At 26.9% G+C, this 24,756-nt stretch overlaps 1 protein-coding gene across 3 annotated transcripts; it reads right to left on the bottom strand.

The window, feature by feature from the left end:
* Window positions 1-751: 751 nt before the first annotated feature.
* On the bottom strand, window positions 752-24,756 carry LOC123299138 (ets DNA-binding protein pokkuri). 3 transcript variants are annotated; one of them, XM_044881392.1, is made up of 4 exons: window positions 24,258-24,756; window positions 2,893-3,857; window positions 2,367-2,616; window positions 752-1,540 (listed from the first exon to the last, which is right to left on the bottom strand). In XM_044881392.1, exons 2-4 carry the CDS (start codon window positions 3,827-3,829, stop codon window positions 877-879), a joined length of 1,851 nt encoding a protein of 616 aa, XP_044737327.1. In that variant the 5' UTR covers window positions 3,830-3,857; window positions 24,258-24,756; the 3' UTR covers window positions 752-876. The 3 variants fall into 3 exon arrangements, with proteins under 3 accessions (XP_044737327.1, XP_044737326.1, XP_044737328.1); XM_044881391.1 differs by lacking the exon at window positions 24,258-24,756 and adding an exon at window positions 4,154-4,292; XM_044881393.1 differs by lacking the exon at window positions 24,258-24,756 and adding an exon at window positions 4,057-4,074.

Below are 24,756 nucleotides of genomic sequence, written 5' to 3' on the forward strand. Positions count from 1 at the left end.
AATTAATATTTTTCTATTTTAATTATATTTTTAAATCACATGAGTAAAACATTTTTAAAGAGATCACAGAGAAAAATGTGAATACTCCAAAACATTTCTAATTAAAACAAAAATTAGGCAAAAAAAAATTGAATGGAAGACAGATTTTTTTATCATTAATGATTCGAAAAAAATTTATTTTTTGTCGTCATTAACACAACCCGAATATAACTTAGGGCGAATAACCAGGGCAGTATTCACTATTGCAAATCTCGAAAAAATTAATAAAATGTGTTTTAAATTTTCTATACTAAAAAACGGAATGCTTACTCATAAAAATTAATTAAAAAATACTTTTCAAAACCAAAAAAAATCATTTTTTTGGTCCCCGAAAAATGTGTCACATTTTCCTTTTAAAAATACGAGATCCCCTCTTAACAATTAAAAAATTTGTACATTTTTTTTAAAATAGAAATTTCAATTTTGTTATTGTCGTTGTTTTTACGAAAATGTGGTTTTGTTTTGCATGAAGAACTAAAAAAAAAATTGAACAAAAGAATTTTCTCAAAAATATTGATATCACTTTTTTAATTCTTCAAAAAATTTTTAGCTACCTAAAATTTAATTTTTTTAGTATAAAAATAATTTTTTTTTTAAATATAATTTTTCTTTTAAAATTTTCTTGGCACATTTAGTCGATTTTTAGTTTAAAGTTACTATTTTCAATCACATATTGGTTTTTTTTTCAAAATTTTATTAAAACTAAGTTGGCACTCTTTAAAAATTGTTTATAATAATTAGTGCAATGTTTTTTTTTTGTCTATATTATAATTGTTCAAAATACACACTTTGGGGCTAAAAAGCCAGTCTATGACACAAAATTGTTTCGAGTCTAAATTATTTATCACTAACTGCCATTTTGTTTGAATACGCTGTGGAGTCCCGGTTTATTTCAGATGCACATAAAACACTAATTCGATGTTTATCGGATTTACTACTTAAGTCGGTAGGATGGATCATACTCAAATCGGTCGGCATATCTTCATCGTCCATCGGGGTATTCACTTTATGCCTTTGATTTGATGTTGACGACGTAGACGATGATGATGATGTGTCCATTTGATGGTGATGACTTAATGGTGGGGAGTGATGATGTTCTTCCATTTTAATTGTAATTTCTGGTGATGTTTTTAAGGACATTGTCACTTGTGAATTATTTTGTACTAATGATGGTCGCATTAATGATAAATTTTTTAATTCAGTTTGTTTCTGTTCATTTGTTTTACTATTTAATATTGCACTATTTGTTGAATTTAATTGATTTGTAATGGCAATTGATTGTTGATGGTTATTTGGTGACATTTGTTGACGTAATGCTGTGATATTTTTTAAATTTTGTTGTTCATTTTTTATTAACATCATTGAACCATTTTGTGTAGCTGCTTGTTGATTTTGTTGATGAACCGATTGTTGATTTTGTTGTTGTTGGGTGGGTGACATTTGTTGGCGTAATAATGAGATGTTTTTGATGTTTTTTAATTCTGATGGATTTCTTAAAAATCTGTAAACAAAAAAGTGATAACATTAATAACAAAAATTTTAACAAATGGGACTGGCAATTAAATAACACAAGGTTTTACATTTCTACGTCCAGAAACGGATAATGAAATCAACTATGGCCATGAATAATGAACCGATACGTCTTAGTTAATGTCGAAGTTTTATGAGTTTTTCGTTCCTTAAGCGCTAATAATCATTTAATTTGAATTTAATAATAATTATTTTTAGGCAACGCCTGCTTCTTAAAACGTTTGACTTCGACAGGATAGGATTTTCATTTTTTAACACCCAAAATTTTATTTCCAACACCCTGATTAATAAAAAACATTTTAATATCGCGGTCACCCAAGAATCTCAAATTTTATTATTAAGCCAAGCCTGTCTTCAAATTTCGATTGCGGATCGGCAGCCTTACTACTGACTAGAGAGGCCACTAGAACCAGCACGTTGAGTCCGCAAACTTGTAGAAACAGCCAGCGTAATATAAGTTTTGATAGCGTAATAAAAGTTTTCTTATCCAACTTTTCTGACTAAACGATTGTCGCACGTAAGTTGAAGTGCGGAAGCTTCAGCTGTGTGTGTTTTAAACAAATCGAATTAAGAAAATAACAGCTAGACATTTTTACTCGAGTCTGTTAGAAAGAAAAATTAATATTGCTTTTGACCGCTTGAACAATTTCATGTACCCGGATTTCAAAAGCGGACAGAAAAACATTTGCATTCTTTCAGTCGGTATTATTTTTTAATTAAAATGGCCTTGAAAATATATTTAAATAGCTTCAGCAAAAAAGGAGGAAGTGATTAAAAAAACAGCATAAAATACTTACTGGTAGCAATGACGTTCGCCTTGAACTTTTCTTAAAATATTTACACGATAATAATAACGTAAAGCTCGTGACATTTTATCATAATTCATTGAAAGATGATTCTTTTGGATGCCCCATAATTTCGCTAAACCGGCTGGATCAGCAATTTTAAATACACCCGTTTCACGATTCTTCCATGTAATATAATTCGTGTAACGCTGTGATGGATCATTTAACAATTGTTGTAAAAAGTCCCATAATAATCGGCCATCTATAAAAAAAAATTTAATTTAGAATTTTATTTTTTGGGAATTCAAGGAAAATAAAAAGAAAACTTTCGGCGGGAGAGAGACATCTTTTTTTGCATTGAAAGTTAAAGTTTATCATATTTTTATTAACAAAGAGCAGAGAAGTAATACATTTATTATTTTAAGGGTCAGTATGCAAGAATGCAGCAAAAATATCTTAAGAAAAAATGGGTTTCAATTTTAGTTTGGTAGGGGTGATTTTAAAAATGGAGAACTTATTAAAGAAGTGCAATACTTACTTGTATTTGGTTCAGGTGGTGCATCACTTGGGAAAAATTCCCGTGCAGCTGTTGGTGCTGGTCTGAATGACGATGGAGTTAGCGCCTCCTTTTTAGGACTGCGTAATGGTGGTGGTGCTAATAAATTTGGTGTATTTGGTGGACTTTCTGTATGATGACCATTTTGTGGACTATTTTCATGGTAACTATCTTCATCGGAATCCGAATGATTGCTTCCATTACCATTGTAGGTCCATTCAGTTTTTGGTACAAAAATTGGTGGTAATTGTGGTGGATTGCTATTGTTGTCTGCATGTTGTGGACTTCCCGATTGGCTATCCACCGATGGTGCAGGACTCAACGTTACTGAATTACCTTGATTAATAAAATGTGCTAAACTTGCTGCATGAGCTGCATTTTGAAAGTGATCCGCCGTCGCACCTTGTGACAAGATATTCCAATTTGGTGTAGGAGGATGTGAATGCGGTGATAATGGATATGCGTGTCTTGAAGTTGGTGTCACAGGACTTGAAGGTAAACACCGTTGTAACAACGAGGCATCACGTACTAATAATTGTAATACATTATGTAAAACATCTCCAGCACCAGGACATCGTTCCGCTAAATCGTTTCGTGTCAACAAACACATGGCTTTACCGTTCATTTGAAACATTTCCATATCGAATGGTTGTAAATCGAATTCTCGTTCACACCAACGTAAGAATGAGACTACATCATCACGTGACCATATTCGTGGATCTGTTGCTAAATTATTTGGTAAATGTGTTTTGAAATCCATCAGTGGTGATGATGGTAATCCAATTGGATACCGCCATAATAATTCCGATGGATTAAATGTTAGCGGCCATGTTGTTTGCGGTTTTAAGTCCATTGTGGATGGTTGTAATGGCAGTTGATTGCCCGCAAATACGGGTGGTAATGCAGGCAATAGTTTCATACCAATTGATCCTAACCACCGTAAATGTCTGTAACAAAACAAAAACATATGTTAATTAAATTAATTTAAGGTATTTTATTTTAAACCGTTAGTCCATAATAAGTCCGAATTTTGTGATTATTTTAGCATTAATCAAAATCACAATCGAAATGGTTTTTTTCGGATTTTCCTGCGGTATATGTTTAAAGAAAATTTACATTGGGTCAACTTTATATTGTCAATCCTACCAAAAGGCAGAAAATAAAGAATCACAGAATTTTACTTCACTATGGACTCACAGCCTATTAGTTAAAATTCGAATTAAAAATGAAAAAAAATAATAACTTTTCGTCATGTAAGATAAATTGTGTCATTTAAATTGTTAAAAAAATATCGATCTGTGTCGGGTAATGTACTAAATTAATTTGTGTGGTTTAGTAAATAAAATTGTAATATTATGAATATTTCTGTTCTGTACAAATTATTACGTAATTTTGTAAATTAACAACTCTTAAAAAAAATTTGTTTATATAAAAATTTTATAAATATGTTGATTATTTGCTAATATTTTTATTAAATGAACGGTGAGAATGTTACTTACTATGAGATGGATAGGAAGGGAAAATAAAAATGATTACACAATCATGATTTCGTCCATTACAATATTTATTATACACTAATTAAAAAAATGTTTTGACTTTATTTCAGCGTTACGTAAGTGCGTGTATTTTTTTTTCTTTTTTTGTTGTACAATTGGGAAGTGTTTTGTACATGATTTCTTTGATTATGTCATTATGGATTTTTTTACATAAAAAGATTTTTAAAAGTAGGTTAAATTTTTTTTACCCGACTATAAACGGTGTGTGTATTTGTTTATGATATACAAAATTATATTATTAACATTACAGTTTAAGCCAGGGGCTACTTTAGTAAAATTTCGTGTTGAAATCGATATTTGTCATATTTCCGCTTGTATTCTCTGCTCAATAATTATAGCACCTATTCAATTTTCTTAAGAGACAAAAAATTCGCCCTTGTACACTAACAGATTTGTTAAATTGATTTTTACTTTTGATTAAATACAATACATTATCGAATTTCTTCTGTTGGATGATTTTTGCAATGTAAAACAGCTTAAAAGTTAATGATTTAAGTTGAAGCTCAATAATAACCTAAGCAAAAAATATATTCTAAATAATAATTTAATTCATTCTTCAACTGTTGTTTTTTATGGCGAGATATAATCTGTCAGGCAGATAGTTTCATCCGGTGGTAGATTAAGGTATTAACATCATTTTGTATTAACGTTATGATCCCATATTTAAAAGAGAAGATATATTTAATTGAGACTCAAAGTGGATGACAGGTCACTTTCTTGTTTATAAAATGTGTGGCTTTGAAATTAAAGTTTAGTTTCTTTCGAATAGATAATAAAGCCTGAATTAGAAGAGATAATATTACAGATGAAGTAAAGATGCACATATTGACCAAACTTTTGACGATCAGTGTAGTTTTTATATATACACACACACAATCAAAGAAAGAAATGTATGAAATAATAAAAGGAGAAACCTATATAAAATTATTACTTAATCGATTACAAACAGATTTGTAATAAAAGTTATGATTTGAAATGAATTCAAGAATAGTAATATTAAATAAGGAAGTTAGATAAAACCAATGTAAGTAAAAACTTCATAATAATATTGTTTAATATTGGTCTAGTATTCTACAAAGTGATTTTTAATGAATTATAGTTATAAAACACATTCTTTATGAATCGTTCATTTAGGAAAAATAAACAAGATTTTGTATTATGTTTGCTTGATTAGATTAAATCGCCCTAACAGAACTCTTTAAATTGAAATAAAGTATAAATTTTCTCTTTATCAAGCTCCACTTTGAAATATTTGGTTAGTTTCTTTAACGATAGTTGATTAAAATTTCAGTCAAGTCAGACCTCCAAAATTTTATATATTCCCTATTTATTAGTAACAAATTCAAATTTTCATCGTCATATTGCTCCAATGATCGCATAACCTCAAACAAAAAGGTGTATAAAATGCAGACGTTGTTTTTTTTTTATGAAAGCTTGAAAAAATCGGGATAATTAAAAAAAAATTCTCAGATAATAAAAAATTATGGTGAAATTGGATACTTCTCAATTAGAATCGTCTTATTTCTTTAATATTTGAAGTAATTTTTCATGCGATTTTATATTTGTGATTTTCCCTTGAAATTTTTGAGAAAATTTGTAAATAATCAGATAATTGTCAGATAAATATTAAAATATATTATTTTATTTAGTCTTTACGTTTCGTTAAGTCATTTAAGAATTCAGCAAGCGCTTAGATCCTTCAGGGTATCAACTGTCCAGCGTTTTCAGGGTTAGATATTATATGGGGGTTGTTAAATTTAGATCATTCTTTTCTAATATCTCTGTACAAGTAATATTGGTTGGTATTGTATAAGCATATCAACGCCGTGAAGCAAACCAACACCACCAACACTATAAGTCATAATACAGTAATGTCATAAGTAAGAATTACTTAAATATGATTGCGCATAAAACGTATTTTGTTACAACAGTCTTGAGAGAATTATTTTTATTTTATATTAAAAATGCGAAAGGCCGTACACAAATTAAAACAGTAAAATAAAATTTAAAAAAAAAAAAATGTTTTTATATACACTGACAATAGTCTATTATTCTAGTATTTTTAAAGTCGTTCCGTCTTCCTGGTTTGAATTTTATTAAGTAACATAGATGTTTTATTAAATAAACACTTAAATGTATTAATTATTCGTTATTACATACATTTCAAGAGTTAGAGATAGAACAAAAGTATAATATAAAAAATGTTCCTAATAGAAAAATAAACAACTTTTGTTTGAAACTTTTTTTCGTAAACATCACTGTTAACCCGCGAGGGCGCAAATTAGGTGCAAATTTTTATCCTGTAATACTGTGTCCAAAAAATAAGGTGACATTTGAATTTAATTGGATCATCAACAGTGTCTATACATGGTATTACAACATTTAACTCAATCAATTGTTTGTTTTCACTTGTTAGAATTAGATTATGTCATATGCAAATTATTTTATGAGAATGTGAATTAAAAAATAAGATTTTCATCGTCAAAAACTCAAAATCTTTAGAGACCATTCTCAAAATTTGTATGTGTGAAAATTAAAGCTGTTGGGGGATTACAAAATGTAATTTATACAACAAAATAATATTTAAATTCTACAATCCAATTATTATGATAGTAGTCTACCCTTCTAAAACACTAAACCAATTAAATATAAACTTGTTCTTGCATTAAAATAACATTTGAAAATAAACTGAACAGAACATCTATGCAAGGAATGTGATTGAATCATCAATTAAAAATTTATATATCAATAAATTTATTATTATATTAATTAATTATAGTTTGTATATGTGGAATTATTATGTTGTGATTGGTCTTTAAATAACTGAAAACTTTGTGCAGGCCAGTGTTGCCAACTGAAAATCTGTCTATGTTGTAAAAATGATTTAAAAGATTTGTAGTTTTCAGCAAATATTGCTAAAAAGTTGGTGGATCTAACGTGGTGTCCTTTTGTAGATTTCGGTCGTCCTGCTCATAGCTTGAAGATAAATATTCATTTAGAGCAATATTCAAAGAAGATATCTGAATAAAACGAAAACATAAGAAACATTTCATCAAACCTTCAAAAAGTTCTCTTGAAAGGAAAATTTCTGACAATACAAATTTTTCTGAGGGAAAAAGATGTAAGGCTCAGTTTTGATAACAATTTATTAAATTTCCAGTCGTTTAAAAATGATTGTCAAATTTTACAATTGATTCTAGACCTATTATTATAATATAAATAAATATACATATTAAAATACTAATTAGTGATTATAATAAATATAATTATATATATATTTCTAAAATATTTATTTATTTTTTATTTGCATGGCCATCAAATTGTAATTAGTGGCTGCACAAATTTTATTTTTAAAATAATATATATGGTTCACTATTACTAATTATACAGTACACAGATATTATTATAAATAAATAGTCTAAGCTCCCAAGGCGGTTATATATACGTTATAAAATATAAAAATGATAAATGCATTTTAGAAAATATTACAAATCCGTGCGTAGACAAAATTATAAATTCTTTATGTCAAGAAAATTTTTTTGGAGCAGAATTGTTTAATTAGTTTTAAGTTGTTAATAGCGTAAGTAATTGTTACTGGAATGAGATCTTGGACTATAATTTATATAATTATAGCATCGGAATTGTACCATAATTAAAAGCGTCGCATTTCAGTTAGTAATCAACGAATTACTTTTATTAAAATAAATGTTTATTTTTAAACTAATGTAAACAATAAAATCTATAGATTAATTTTTTTTTTAATTTATTAATTATTGAGGAAGCGTCTCAGTTACCGGCGCCGATGATTAATATTTTTCATTTCATTTTTTACATCAATAAAATTGATTTAAAAAACTATGATAAAACATTAAACACAAAGTTTGATAGAAAAAAATATAATTCGCGATTCCTGTAATTTAAGAATCATTTTAGTAGAAGTACGACCTCAATCGTTTCAATCATCACAAAGGAATTTAACCTAAACAAGCCGTAGGATCTTATGAAGCCAAATAACTGTCCGGTTAAATATCCATTCAAAGATAACATATAGTAAAATTTATTTTCTATAACTTTGTCTATATTAAATATTTCTATTTTACTGAAAGTAGAATTTTATGTTTATCCACTAAAATAGCCTATTGAGATGTTTTATTCTCTCAAATTAATTCGATCTTGTATTATTTTTCCCAAATAATCGATTTGTTAAACGAATTGGAAGATACAGTTTTTGGATTATTAAAATTTCGAAGTGACAAGAGACTTTTACATTTTCTCCTGTTCTATTTACAGAGATCTCCTACTGAAATGTTTAACTCTTGTTCCAAGTTATATGAATTAAACAATACGACTTTATTTATAATAATAATATCAAATAAAAACACATAAATATAATAAAATTAAAGCAAATAAAAACAGATGGCATTACATGTATATACTACAGATTATTAATTTAAATATCATATTTCATATATTGATTAATATTTATTATGTTACAATCAAATATTAATATTATTTATAAATAAAAATATTTTTAATTTATTATTGAAAAATTAATAAAAAGAGAATTATGATTAACGTATATAATCATTTTTAGTTGTGTGTCAAACAAAACAATGATATAATTAAAATAAAACTTATAAAATATATGGTATATATTTAAAACAGAAAAAATTAATTAGTAATAAAATCAATATTAATAATATTTTAACCTATTACTTTATTGGTCGAATATGCCTATTGTAGGGGAAACCCTTAAATATTACGGGACACTTTTATTTAGATTCACAGTGGACGGATCTCAGGCAGTCCAAAATAAGGTTTGTTGTGGAAATTACTGTAAATTATTTAATCAATTATTCGAAATATTTAATATGAAATTTAGCTACTGATTTTCGATACACGTAGGAGGCCACAACGTACAGATTGGAAATTGGGGCATTTAGCCCAGGAAGAAATTTATATATTAATATATTTGTAAATCAAAGTTCCCTTATAAATATTTTGATTTGTGATTGGAAAAAATCATTATTGAAGGCTAAGAGTCAAGTTAAACATTTGAGCCATGATGAGTTTGAATAAAATGAAATTTCAAACGGATATAACTGCTCCCAAATAATTTAAGATTTGATTTCCCCTATTTTTTAAATATTATAACCAATATAAGATAGTAGTGTATAGTTTAATTTATATGAATAATAACAACCGGTATAAAATTCAAATTAAATAAAATTTCCAATATGAGGTGGTATTTCCTCGTAAAGATAATAATTTTAACATTTGATATTATCAACAATATCTTCATTTAAATAAATATTTATTATTAAATATTACATTTTCGATTTTGTATTATTGTTTTTAAATGATACTTGCTTTAATTTTTTTTAATCCGTCGCTTTCGGATTTGTTCAAATATTTATCACTCGACAAACAAACTTATTAAGTCATTGTGAAATATAAAACGATTTGGATGATTTATTTCTTTAATTATAAAAAGTAATAAGTATCAAAAACTTCAAGGTATGCAGGCCATTTCCGGTTGAATATTTCTAATCAAAATATTTTCTCTTATTAAAATGTTCTAGTATTTAAATATTTCTTTTAGTTGTATTAAAAGCAAGCATACGAATTTCATAACTAAGTGTTAAATTTACTTTACATTCATAGTTAAAAAGTTTACGTGGCCCATAACCTATTTTAACGCTTATTTTTCAAAGATGGTTTTCACAAAAACTAAGGGGTTTGCTCTCTTGAAAACTTTTATAGGAAAATTAATTATTAAATTTTTCGGTTCTAAGGAATTAAAATTCCATAAATGTTAGCAGATGTTCTAAAAATAACTTAAATAAAGTCATTAATTTTGTATTCTTGTTTAGATTTCTATCAATAGATAATAATTGTTTATTAAATATAAAAGGGAACGTAGCAATTAGCACCTAAAAATGTATATAAAATTTTTAACTAATAATCTCTTTACAAAAAATAATAAAAACGAACACCAAATAGCTTGAAGCGTTTTATCATCATTCTCTTGATTTGTTCATTTATAAAACCGATGAATTTACCGTTTTCATTTGTCTTTCATATTATATCTTCTTCCTCAATAGTTCAACGATTTTTACAAAGAAACCAATTCATATATCAATAATTATTTTTTTAATATTAGTTTTTGTTAGAATTCTTTTAGAAATAATTTTTATTTATAAAATAAAATTTCTTTAGAAAAGCTGTTTGTTTATTTAAATCAATATTAACGATAATTTTTATCAAATTTTAGATAAAACTTAAATTTGTTTTTTAATATTATATTTTATTAAATATGAAATTTTGAAAATTAATTATTTTTTATTGCAAAATTCCAGTGAATTTTTTGGACAGTTGGACAGTGGTTCAGTAGACAGTTTAATCGGGTTTTCTTCATTGTTTTAAGTCTTTCAATACCGCAACAATAACTAGTAAATCAATCACTTATCGATTTTATAATTATCAAAATTGTTCTTTTACAAACTATTAAATGTTTATTTGATTAAATTTTACCGCAGGACAAAGGATAATATTTGTTTTAGTTCAACTTTTCTTAAGGACAATAATTTTGAATAATAAATATTCATCCTGTATATGAAAATAAATACCTCTCTATTATTGAGGAAACCTTTGAAGGTTGGAAAAATTCAACACATAAATAGAATATTATGTTGTAAGCTGTAATAGATAAAGTAATTATTCTTTTCCTCATATGATAATCAAAATACCTTAACTTATATATTAATATTAGCAGTGATGTTAGCTTGTTAGCTAATAAATTTTAGCTGGTACTTTAACTACATAATAAAAACTGTCTAATGGACAAAGACGAAGTATTTAAATACGGAGTGATCATGAAAATGAAAATAATAAAAATTTTCTCATGTTGTTGAACTTTAAAACCGTCATTTTTCTAGACATTGACTAATAAATGTATCAAATATTAGTAAATCGTTATAAATTATTATTCTGATTTAAAAGGCAAAATGAATTATAATTCTACGAATATCAAAACTGAATAATTTCAAGGAATTTTTAATTACCTTCGATTAAAAATAATAAATAAGTTATTGAAAATATAATCAATAAATTATTACAAGAACACAATATTTAAATAAAAGATAAAGATTAAATGTCTGAATTTAAAAAAAAAAAAGAGAAAATGTATTTGAAAATGGCAAATTTATCTAAAAACCTAAGAAAACCTATTGAAAGTAATTTAAATAAGATATATTTTTTGGGCTTGTTAAAACGATGTATACTTAAATTTAACATAATAAAGGTTTCTATATATTGGCAATTAATATATCGTTTTATGTCGTCAAGAATCTGCCTGCAAAGTTTCAGCTCGATTAGATCACGAGAAAAAGGTTAAAAGTCAATCCAAATTTTTTTCGGCAGGCATAAAAAACGCCTTCTATGAACAGTAATCATAAGTTATCAAAGATCAGAACCACTTAGTTAATAGTTTGTTGTACAGCTTTAATAATTATTATATAGGTGTCATTTTTCGATTGATTTTGTTGTATTTTTCTAGGTTAAGGTGTTCTAGGCTATGGTATATTCATACCATGTGTTTGACGCTAAACCATAAGATTTTACTCTAGCGAATATTATTTATTGATATAATATCGTCTAACGCGCGTATAGAAGTCTTATATAGAAGGCTTAAAGTTAAATAATGCTCTCTATAATGATAAAAGATGTTTGCATGACAATTTTATTTTTGTGAACACGAGTTGCATTCCATACATATGTGAAGTCTGAAGAGGAACACCTTTTTTTAGACCAGCCTGTATATAATAAATATACGCACTAGGAAGTAAAATATTATATCGTCTGACGACAACACGACACGTTTTATATTAAAAACTTAAAGCATCAAAGAAAGAATGAAACATAAAATGAACAACAAACAGAGAACAGAGAGAACTGAACATAGAGAATCGACGAACAAACATACAAACGATGTTGGAAGATTATAAATTAAAATGAAGGTCATTTTCATAGTGCTATAGTAGAAAAAAAAAACAATAATAAATTATTGAATACATTTATTATAATAGACATTGGTTGGTTGTTTAGTGATAATTCCGGGTTTTATTTTAAAATTACACAAAACCGCAAGTCGAAGTTTTTTTTATAATATACTTATGTATATTTATATACATTTCCTTTATTTAAAAATTATACATACGTCAACGAATTTTATAGTTTTTTTTTTTTTTTTGTGAGTAAATTTTTTTTAAACTGACATAAAGAATAATATTACTTGTAGAAATCTTATCAATAATGACTCAGTAGAAAATTGAGACAAAGCATGTCACAAGAAATTGTGACAATGATATTTTTTACTTGGAGTAACCACATGTTCTTGAATGGTTTTGTGATGATACGTTATTTTCTCCAGTTGCGACAGCATTAAATGTCAAGGTTCAAATTTTAATTAGTTATTATAGGTAGTCAAAGTCCCTATAAGCCGTGAAAAAATGACTCATGACATTTTATTGAGCTGTTGATTCTATCGCAAGTGAAGAAATGCGCATGTCAGTTATTTATTATACATGAAAATTAAAATTTAACAAAAAAATTCAAAGTATGAAGTAATCTATAATTATTCTTCAAAATTTATCTTTTAGCACAATTTTTCAGGCTTAAAAAGGACCATTTTTTGCATTTTGTGATTTTTCCAAACATTTAAGGTGATTGTGAAAACCTACAGTATTATAAAAAAAGTATTGGTTTATTGCACGGTACATACCAATAAACCATATACATGCTTTGTAGTCAAGTAATAAGTTAATTTTGGCTTTACAATATCACACAACTAAAAAAATATATAATATATGGTGTGCAAGTGCATGCTTATAAATTTGATAATATAGATATCGCTCTTCAACCATTAATACTCTAACTATAGTCGTCAACATAATTTTTATGCATGATTTTTTCTTGAAATAACGAATTTTATACTTTATATCATCCCTAGGAAAACGCATAGATTATCGTCTTTATTTAAGGAATACTCCAAATAAATTAGGCATTTGGGTATTTAAATTTTAAAGCTAGCAGTTTCTCAAACTTAAGTTGTAGGTTTTCAAAATTTTAATTTCGGAATCCGTTCTCTTACAGCATCATTTGAAGTCATGTGAACATAACAAAAGCTATAATTTTGTCCAATATAATAAGTATTTAAACTTTATAATCACATGTATAATAATTACTAGCTTATATTTCCTTTTTCTCTATATACTACACAAAAACATTATACATATTTACTTCAGTATATATTATTTCCATAACCCTGTTCAAGGTTACAATGTTATTAATACTTTTTATAGTATTCTTCTGGTGCATGTTTTACTTCCGCTTTCATCACACACAAACACTTCTAGCAACAAGCTTAGCATCTAGCACCAACATTATAACTAACTAATAATCTTATAATATTACGGAGACACAATCACCCGTTGAAAAACAAAGCATGCATTTTAGTGAAAATAAATTTTTTTTCCGATATTCAATAAAAAGGATTGAAAATTTCTTCCTACTGTAATACCAAAAATAGATGTTCGCCAATTGTAAGCTTATTCGCACGATCAAAAATTTCTGAGTATCACAAGCTTTAATATGTTATGGTACAAGGGCTGGCAACGTTTTCAATACATTATTTTTAGGCGACTAATTTTGGGATATTCCTTTCCTTATCGAACTTAGATTGTGACGAAGTATTTCTTGCATCTGAGAGTTAACGTTGTATGTGCGCTAGTAAAGCAATCAAATTTTTATCTGACCAATTAAAATTACATACACGCTAAGATGCTTTGAATACTCAACCCAGCGCAGTATTAGCAACGGCAAAACGTTCTGGAAATTACAGTTTGCTTAAAGAACATGAAAAATGATTTTTTTTAAATATCTTAAAAATTAGTAATTTTCGCTGCGTTTTTGGGGAACGTGTATCGGTTACACAGTTAACTAAACGGAAAATATTTGAAATATCCAACTTTGTCTTACCATTGCCAACGCTATTTTTAACCCCCGAACTAAAAAAACAGGGGTGTTATAAGTTTGACCGCTATGTGTGTGTGTGTGTGTGTGTGTCTATGGATTTTAATTTTTTTGGTCTCGTTTGATAGGTAATTTGACGGACAGTGTTATTAGCTATGTTTCAAGTTTTGGGTTTCGTACCCGAAAAATTTGTCGGATGTTTTTTAAATTTTGTAAATTTCACTTGTAATCAAGATCCACTTTAATACAAAGTGGCACTAATGACTGCATCAGAGGATATACAAAATAATTTTGTATTCATACTAATAAAATTTACATAACTTGGTATACAACTTCATATACATATTATACCAATACTATATAAAATTTAAATATACTGTTACGTAATTATCCATGTATATGTGTGTTACATTATTTTATATAAAATCATGTTGGATGTGTGGTGATTGCCACATAATAAAAATAAATTTACATAAAAATGTAATACCTGATTGGCTGTATGGATTATTACATAAAAATATATATATTGTTAATTAAAATTTATATTACAAAGTTGAAGAAAGAAAAATAAAAAAAACTTTTAATGAGAATTTTTCCTTAATTAGGAAGTATTTTTTAAATTTAATTTTCCCTGAACAACATTTTTTTTATTTATTTTGAAACGTATTTAATATATATTGCGCAAATAAGTATTTTGTAAGCTAAAAAGACCAGAAGACCAGAGAAAGTAAGGAATTCGGAAAATTGCAATTATTACATTATATTAAAATGTGATATTTGATCTCGAATTTAAAAAAAAACCGCTCCTAGGGTGTGCTCTTTATAAAATGTATGATACCGCTTGGGGGACGAAAATGGAAATACCTGTGCACAGCTTTAAAATGAGAAACAATTTGGATGTCTATTACTCTCAATGACGCAATGGTCTTGTGGTTACGGTATCCATTCTTCATGGGGTAGGTTGTCAGGTCAAAAACCTTCCATGCCATAAGATTTTTTTCGAACTTTTAATTAAAAAAATTAGTTTTTTTTTTTTAAATTAAACATACCTACATTAACTCCAGCAAAAAGAACATAGTTCCTACCGGGTCGAAACCTCTCGCTCTTTTTATTATTTATTCATTTTTAACTTAAGTATCTTATTATCAAAAATATTAACATAATATTAACAAACCAAAAATTATCCGTTAATTCACCGTTTTGTGTAAATATGCTTAAAAAATATTAAAATAAAAAATTGTTGTCTTTTGCTATTATTATTATATCCATCTAAATCGCTATTAGTAAGTCTGGGGCCAGGTTTAGTATTTGAAGATTATTTCAGAAGGCTTATTCAAGGTGGTCTTTCAACAATTATTTTTCTTCCACGAAAATTTTCATAGCGACTTCTCTCTTTCAGACAAACTGGAAATTTTCATTAGCATGTATTAGGACCATGTTAATTGAATTAAAACAGCAAAAATACCTTAAGAATAACAATTTTTCAAGTTTAAGGTGGAGGACCCTAGTTAATTCAAGTGTCTTAAAATGATTTTTTTATTTTTTATAAGAATGATCTTCTTATTTAAATATTGGCTTCAAAGAATACACTTCAATTTTAAGCTTGCTATAGAATTAAATTTTGCAGGTCCTACTGAAAGAAAACTAAGTATTTGACTATGAAAATTATTGTAGCAGAAAAAGTTAGTGACAATATAGTATCTCAAATTTCTAGCCGTTTTAAAATGAGTTTCTTACCCTAGACCTATTAATTATATTTTTAAATTAAGTTTTTGTTAAATATTATTTAAAATAGATTTTTTTTTTGATACTCTGCTAAATACTAAACACAAAATTTATACAAAATACTTGTTAAATGTTTTTTAAGAGGAAATGCCAAAACGCCTACTTAAAAAATTAAATAAAATTAAACAAAATAATTAAATATAATAAATATATTTCTTATGTGTAGATTATTATAATTAGCATTAATTCGTATTTATTTCCTAGATATTTTACATTTATAAAAAAAAAAATTCAACCAACACAGCAGTAAGTTACAGCTATAGGTAGTTAGTTATTTCCTATAGCGAATTTCTGAAGTATAATTTTATACATGAAAGGTGTTTAAGGAAGAACGATTACTAGAACTCCTAAAGAGAGTGTCGTAATCGATGATTGCAGGTACAATTATTTGTTTTTTCTGAAATTTATTTAAAAAAACTCTCCACTTTTTGCATTTTAGTCAAATATCAGGGCTTTATTTACGCATTTTGCCTCGGATGGCAAGTTATCATATACCAATTTTGATTAAAATGTGAGAAAAAATTTCGAGGTTTACACGTAGTTACTTTATCGAAAAGTTTGTTTTCCATTTTTCGAAATAGCAAAGATTTTGTCGAATTTGTCATGTTTACTAATTAAATGATAATATAGCTTTGGAAAATGATTGCAAGATTATAGAGGAGTTCCAAGTGGGAAATAAGGACCTGTTTTTCTAAGGAAAGATGGAAACTTCTGCGTTCTAGATAGTGTTCTGTCTATTGCAAGTATGCAAGTAAATATTACGAGGTTCACAAAAAATATTGGCTAGATCAGAAGCGATTATAGTCACTTGACATCTCATACCAAATCATTGATTCACAGCAGGATACCGTGAGAGCATTACCTTAATACAATACTCGTGTTACGTCTTTGTGTTGAAATTTAATTTTAATTGATTTTATTTACATTTTTAATTGATTATTTTAAATGAAATAGGCTTTAATAAATATTTATTGTAATTCAGAAAAAAATTACAAATTTCTTTTGAAATCATCATTTAATGGAGGCTAAATTTATATGCCATAAAATTAAAAATGTAAATTTTGTAAAAGTAATTTCCTCATTGTTTTTAGATTTTGAAAAACAAAATAAAGATTAAAGTTTGGAAATGAAATTGATCTGATGGCAATTTTTGAGAAGTATTTTTTTTTTTTATATCCGTCGCTATTACAAAATCGAGTTTCATCGAAAAAGATACAAAGCCAGAACAAAGTTTGAAATAAATCACCAAGATATACAATTATTTGATATTTTTTAGAAATAGTTTTGAATAATCAAGAATTAACGGAAAAAGTTTGAAATTCAGATTGCTTGGAAATGAAGTTCAAAAATTTAATTTTGATGAATACTATGAACTTTTTACGAAAAATGTTTTTCCACGTGTAAGAAACAATTGTTTTGGAGTGCTTTGAATATCAAAAAATTTATATTCTCTTTAAATGCTTTTGAAATCCAAATATTTACATTTTATTCTATTCAAAAATTTATTATACAAAAAAACTTTTTGATTTATTTTAATAAAAATAACAAAAAAAATTTTTGTTATATTTACAAAACTTAAGAAATTCAATGTGATTTTTAGCACACGTGTGTCGGAAAGAAAATAACAAGTAGGTATTACTTAGACGCCATTTATCCAAATCAAAAAAAATCAAAACATTGTCTTAACAAAACAATTTTTAAAATTAAAATTATGATAACTCTGACATATCAAAAAAAATTTGTTTCAAAATAGTTTTTTACTTCCATATTACAGAACGGCGTCTAAGCAAACTTCTATAAATTTGGCCATAATTCGCAAAGCATGAAGTAATGCTTTAGAAAATGAAATATTTCTATAGATTCGTTATTTTTTGGCATGGTTTTTCTGAGATTATCATCACTACTACTTATTCACCCTAAGCATAAGAGATTCAAAAACACTGAAAAATTAAGAACTCAGTAGGTACTAATGTGTACTTCGACAATCGAATCTGTATATGGATGTCTTGTAAGACATTCACACCAGGCTTTACAATCAGTTTGTTATATAATTGATAAAATTATCATTATTTAACAAAAAGGTAATTGTTCTTAATTTTCTGTTTGAATTTTTATGAAATCTATACAAAAAAATCTTATCTTTTTCAATTGAAGTTCACCGTTTCATTAAAAACTTGTTTGTCTAGAATTTTAGGTGGAATGATAGTTAAAAAGTTATTGATTAGATAACATTTTTTTTCCAAAAATTTTCCAAACAAATAAAAATCAAACTTTGATACGGAAGAGTTTTTATTTCTCAAATTTAGTCATTACATTCCAATTTTGTGGTTATTTTTAAGTTATAAAATTTTTTTTACTATTTCCGCTTTCCATCCATAAAATCAGCCAAGCAAGCAAGCTTAATGAATGTTAAATTACAATTCATTCAAAATTTGGTTTTTTGAGTTGTGCCGTCAAAAAACTTGTATTTCAGGTCTACGATTTTTGACAAAAAAAAATGCCGATGTAATTTAAAATTAAAGTATATAGGGGAAATTCTAGGTAGTAATCAACATTTTTTTTAAAATCACGTTTTTCTTAAAACGTGACTATTTAATTAGAAATCACACCTTTAAAAATATTACATATATGGAATAAATAATTTTTAAATTGTCAAAATCTTGAATGAGACTTTTTATTTGATGTTATTTTAGGTGGAGAACATTTTTGATTTCCATTAATCTACTCAAATTTATACAAAGGTTCTTGATTTATCAATTAGTTTATTTTAAATAGATTGAGGTTTAATTTTGTAAAAATAATTTTCTAAGATTCTCATTACTTATAGAAATAATATCATCGACCAAAAATTATAGCACTTTTAAACTATCGACGAGAGTCTTGCCTAATTCTATCGAAAAATCAACTAGAATTAATGTTAGTATTTTCGTTGGTAAATTCATAACTATCCACGCATTCTACTCACCCTTTTAGATTTTCCAAGTGTTTCAACTCTTAACCTAAAAGCAAGATGGGTTGATTTAATGAAGTAAGATAAAAGTTTTTGCAAATGAGAAAAAAAACTTCTGTATGACATGAGGAAAATTGATGTTATTTTTTTGCAAAAACAAATGAAAGATAATTTATTCATATTAAGTATTTTTATGTCTTTTTTGTTCTTTAAAAAAAAAAATATCCATTTATACATTTTCACAGAACTCATTTACATATTACTTAGTAACAGTTTGCAAAAAAAACGCAAAAAGATTATTGTTTACGAATTAATGATCATAGGAAATATTGATAGAAAAAAAAAAGACTACAGAATGTTTCAGAAATGTTGTAGGAATTTCAGATTGATGACCGACTTGGTTTCATCAAATTATCCTAGTGTTCTTTAACATTACGCGAAAGGTCTTCATTAATCAAACCCAATGTATGATTCCAAAATTTTAACTCCAAAGTTTCTCTCAAAAAATTATTAAATGTCTATAAATTTCAATTAGAAAATGTCATTCGTTTTCAGTCATCCCTTTGCGATTGATTCAGTCATCCCTTCCACCTAACTTATCACACAACGTCTACTATAAGTTATAAAATTTTAAGTGCTTGATTGTTTCATTTTATATCATCTCATTCGTGAAACACGCTGTACAAAATATAAATGAACCGGATTTTGCAATAACAAAAAAAATCTCCACACGAGTTGTTAAAAGGAAATTTTTATTCTATTGCAAAAAAAAACCAGTCATCTCCTCGCATGTAGAAATATACTAAGCCAAAATTTTTATTGTGATTCATATTGACAAGAGTTTGTTAATTTTTTTTTTTGGTGGTGATATTTTTGGGTATATGATTCAAAATAATGTTTCTTAGTAAAAAAAAATTTTTACATACATAAGAAATGACGGTTTGTCCCCACAAAATGGTTGATAGATATGAAGACTGACCTTGGCAAGGCCAATCAACCCAACAACTATTGTTTACGCATTATATTTAATAAAAATAAATATTCTTGATAGAAGAAAAAGACAATTTAATATTTTGTTAAATACATTCAGTCACAACCCATAATGATGATGTCACATGAATAATAATAATGACTGTTTAATATTAATTATAATGAAAAAAGATATCTTATAGAAGTTAAGATAGTTCTATCATGAAATCTTTCTTCGGCAGTTACATTCTATTTATGCCACGTTTAGGAAATATATCAAGGTATACTAAGTTTAATCCCAAGTTTGTAACGCTTAAAAATATTGATGCAAAATTTTGGTAAAGGTGTTGATAAAATCACTTAATCAGACCATTTCCGGCTGTCTGCCTAAAAAACGAGGAAAGATATCAAGCTGAAACTGTTATAGTCCTCAGGATATAAAAAGTGAGGTCCAGTTGGGAAATGAGTAACATAGGTCAAGTGGGTCTTCATTTCTTCTCATCTTGTAAACCGTTAGAGGAACAAAAGTTTAAATGTAAAAAATGTTCCTTATATCAGTTAAGTGTGTGTGACATGTATGTATGTATGTTGACTATCTTTCTTTACTTATATGTCGTAAAAAAACAAACGGTTGGGATATCACCATTGTCTATACATGGTATTTCACCAATTAATTTAGTCAATTGTAAGTTTACACTTGTTTTTACTTTACATTTGAAGCTAGTACCAAAATAAATAATCGATTGTGTATTTTAACACGGTTATAGAAAAAAAAGTTTTTCCGCGCATATATTTTTAGGAAAATTAGATTAGAAATTTTGATTTAAGAAAAAATTAAGCGAAAAAATTTTCTGTGATGGTGTCCCACTTTTGAACGCATGGACTAAAAACCTCAAAACCCAATCAACTCCTCTATAGCCGACAAATTCAACCCAATCAACTCGTTATTCTAACTATGATCCGGGCCTAAAAAAATTTCGGTCACACTTTTCCGGGTCTATTGTTTCCGATTACCGAATATCTCATACGCCTAAATTAACTAACTTTAGCTTTAGTTTCAACTTGATATCAATGAATAATATATTTTTAAGGACAAAACAAATCGAAAAGTGATTTCAAGCTGTGATCTATTGCTAAGAGAGCTTTTTTTTATGGAGTAATTGTTTAGAAATCTTATCTAACTTTTTTTTGATAAACGGAATTCTTAAATGCTAAGACAAAACAAATTCATTTGATATCACTAATTAGTTGAGGTAAAGAAATACTTTAAAAAATCTAATCATTTTGTAAATAAAAATATTGTTCATACATTAAAAAAAATTTCTTTAGTATAATTAATTCAATGTCAAACATTTTACCATAAATACATACAACATTTTATAAATAAAATATCCAAGCAAAACAAATAACTAGGAAATTAATTCGTCTCACAATTATTATTAATATTATGGGGGCGATTTAAGAATAAAACTGAAAACAATTAAAATATTTTTATGATGTCATATGACTAAATATTTCCGGATAAGAAAATCACACACATACACGTATAATCCTATTTTAAAAAATGATTTTTGTAGGAGAACAATTTATTGTTTACTTCAATTAATTTAAGTAGTTATAATAAATTTTTAACAGGGCAATATTTTTTTAACGATCATTAAAATTTCTAAATAACAATAATATATTGTTTATTGGATTCTGTTGGAAATAGATCAGAAGGTTATTGTACAAAACTGGGTATATTAAGAAAGAGTCAGAATTATTGTATAGAGTATATATACTATATCAATATAGGATATATGTTACAACATCCAACAAATAAATTTCGATTTTTGCCAATTTTCTAGATCAGTTTTTTGTATTATATAAATACTTATTTCGACTACCAAGTAATCATCATCAGTATGAATTAGCTAATCGTAATTACTCTTATGTTACTCGTTGATAATTTTTCGCAAATTCAACAGATTTAGAAAGCTATTCAACGAATTGTAAAAAAATGGCCATTTACATAAATAAAAAATTACTTAGTATTTTAAAACGTGACGCTAAAGAAATTGTTCTAGACTTTGTGTTTCTAAATATTTCCATAGCCGATTTTTTTCCTTACCATCTTCCTTATTCCTTTATCAAAATCCATGATTTACCCCTTATTTTAAAACTCAATTTAAATTTACGGTCTAAGAATGTACCGCTTAGGAAAACAAACAGGCTCGAGAAATAATATTAAAATTTAATTTTGTTTGCTATATAATTTTTATATCATATCTGTAATAAAATTGCCTATAAATAGAAAGAAAGTAAATAATCACTTATATATTATTTCTCTGGCCTGTTTTTAAGCCGCGGGAACCGCAAAGCGGAATTCCCCACGGGTTCGAACTAGTAGGTTTTTATTACTGTCCTTATGTTAGATACTACCTTTATAAAACCTCGGCGTTCTCTTAAGCAAGTTTTGAGAGCCAGGCATGGCGATCGTAATGTCGCAGTGAACTTAATCATTTGTGTTCTTTCTCTTTTTAAACGCTTATCGAGAACTTTCCCAAGCTTTAGAAAGCACTACCTTAAGGTGATACTTTTTAAGGCGACCGTTTAGGGTCATGTTTGATTTCGATTTAGTGAATCGATACCAAAGGCTGAATCTGTTCTAACCAGAAAATAAAAAATTATAAATTACAAAATTTAAATTACTAGATACGAATCATAAATACTTGACTATGATATCCTGCTCCGGAATGTACATGTATATGAGAGTGTATGTGTTGGTAATACTGCTCTTAAAAACAGTAACATAAAACTTTACATCCTTATCTTGTGTACGCGGCAACAGGATGTTGGTAGTATTATTGAATATTTTATAGAAGCGGAAATCATAATGCCTTGTAAATTGTTTCAACATTAATTAAAAATTAAAAACTATTAAACCGTTAAAATTAGTTAAATCTTAACTCATGATCAAAAGAATTTGTAATTAGGTTTGGTCAAAGCATTTAGCTCAGTACAACATAATGGCCATACCAAATTTGAGCGTAAAAATGATTCGGTCCAACAAACGTAGAAATTTAAGCTTATATGCGTGAAATGAAATATTTCAACATTGATTCAAATATATTTGAATTGTTTAAATTTATTCAATCTTATCAAATTAATTTGATTTATGGAAGTGGCATTAAGTATCCAATGTAAAGGCTATAGAATTTATAAAATAAGTAATATGAAATTTAAACTAAACAGAAAATCGATCTAGCGGTTTAAAATGGTCAAAAATATAATTTTTTCCTTATAAAATTTGAGTTTGTAGATATGAAGAGTGAAATAGTGGAAAGATTTTACTACCTTTTGCATGGCGCTATAGTTCTATTGTAAGACATTATCATTACAAATTATACTTCATGTAATAATCTCATTTGTGAACTATATTATTGAAAAGTTTCATTAACATTCATTGAATAATTTTCGCAAGAAAGTGACAAAAATTATCACATTAAAAATTATTTCAATCAGCGGTTATCAAATTTAGTTGCTTAACGCGTGTCATACAACTTTTCGTTTATTTTCAAATAAGAATCTGGCCCGATCCACATTTTAAGACCGCTGTATTATCGCTGTAGTAAGATATTTATTGAAAAATAATTTTAAATTGTCGAAGGTGAGTAATGGAAAAAATTTCAGAAATTTTTAATTACTACTAGACATTAATTAATAAACCATTTACCAAATTGTCTTGGGAAATTCCTATAATAGTTTATTTATCTATTGGCGCCATTACAATATTGTAAGCTGGTGCATATATGCCGCTCTATATAAACAAAAACCAATACTACAACAAACTGAGGTTTATGTATTTGGAATGCTTCTAATTCTCAGAAATATACACAATACAACCTTATTTAAAGAATGTTTTGAATATTTAAACAGGAATATGTCGCATCTTTTTTAATTTCTTTAATGATTCACACAAAATTTTCCCACTTTTAACAAAATTTATCTTACATGAGAATCCTTGAAATCGGTGACTCATTTAACTAATAAATTAATAAGGAAGTAAAACATACCTTTGTTAGATAAAGTTGGAAGTAATCACAAAAATAATCCTTTGATTGTCGAAAAATAATTGGAACACTTCCGATATAAATAAAAATTGTTAATGTTGTTTGATTTTTAAAAATTTAATAATGTTTCACCACAAAAAAATTGCGATAAAAAACATATTATAAATTCACTTTTTTCTCAAAAAACTAAGTGCTTTTAAGAATTCTATTAATTGTGAAGATAAAATCCACACAAAACACTAATTTGAAACAAGACACTTTTTGTCGCAAAAAAAATTCACTTAATTGCAAAAATAAAGAAAACACTTTTCTCAAAAAAATAAATAAATTTTAAATAAGGCGCCGTTAATGAAAATAACATCAGTTTCGTACAATAAACATAAATAAAAAGCACAAGATATTGGTTAAAATCTTATTTCTTCTTCTAAAAAATTTATTGTTGTAACTGTGATTCCGTTTGGTATTCACACTTCTACGGCCACCTTACAACTAAACACTTGAA

Source organism: Chrysoperla carnea, chromosome 4 (genome assembly GCF_905475395.1).
Source record: "Chrysoperla carnea chromosome 4, inChrCarn1.1, whole genome shotgun sequence".
Lineage (NCBI taxonomy): Eukaryota > Metazoa > Arthropoda > Insecta > Neuroptera > Chrysopidae > Chrysoperla > Chrysoperla carnea.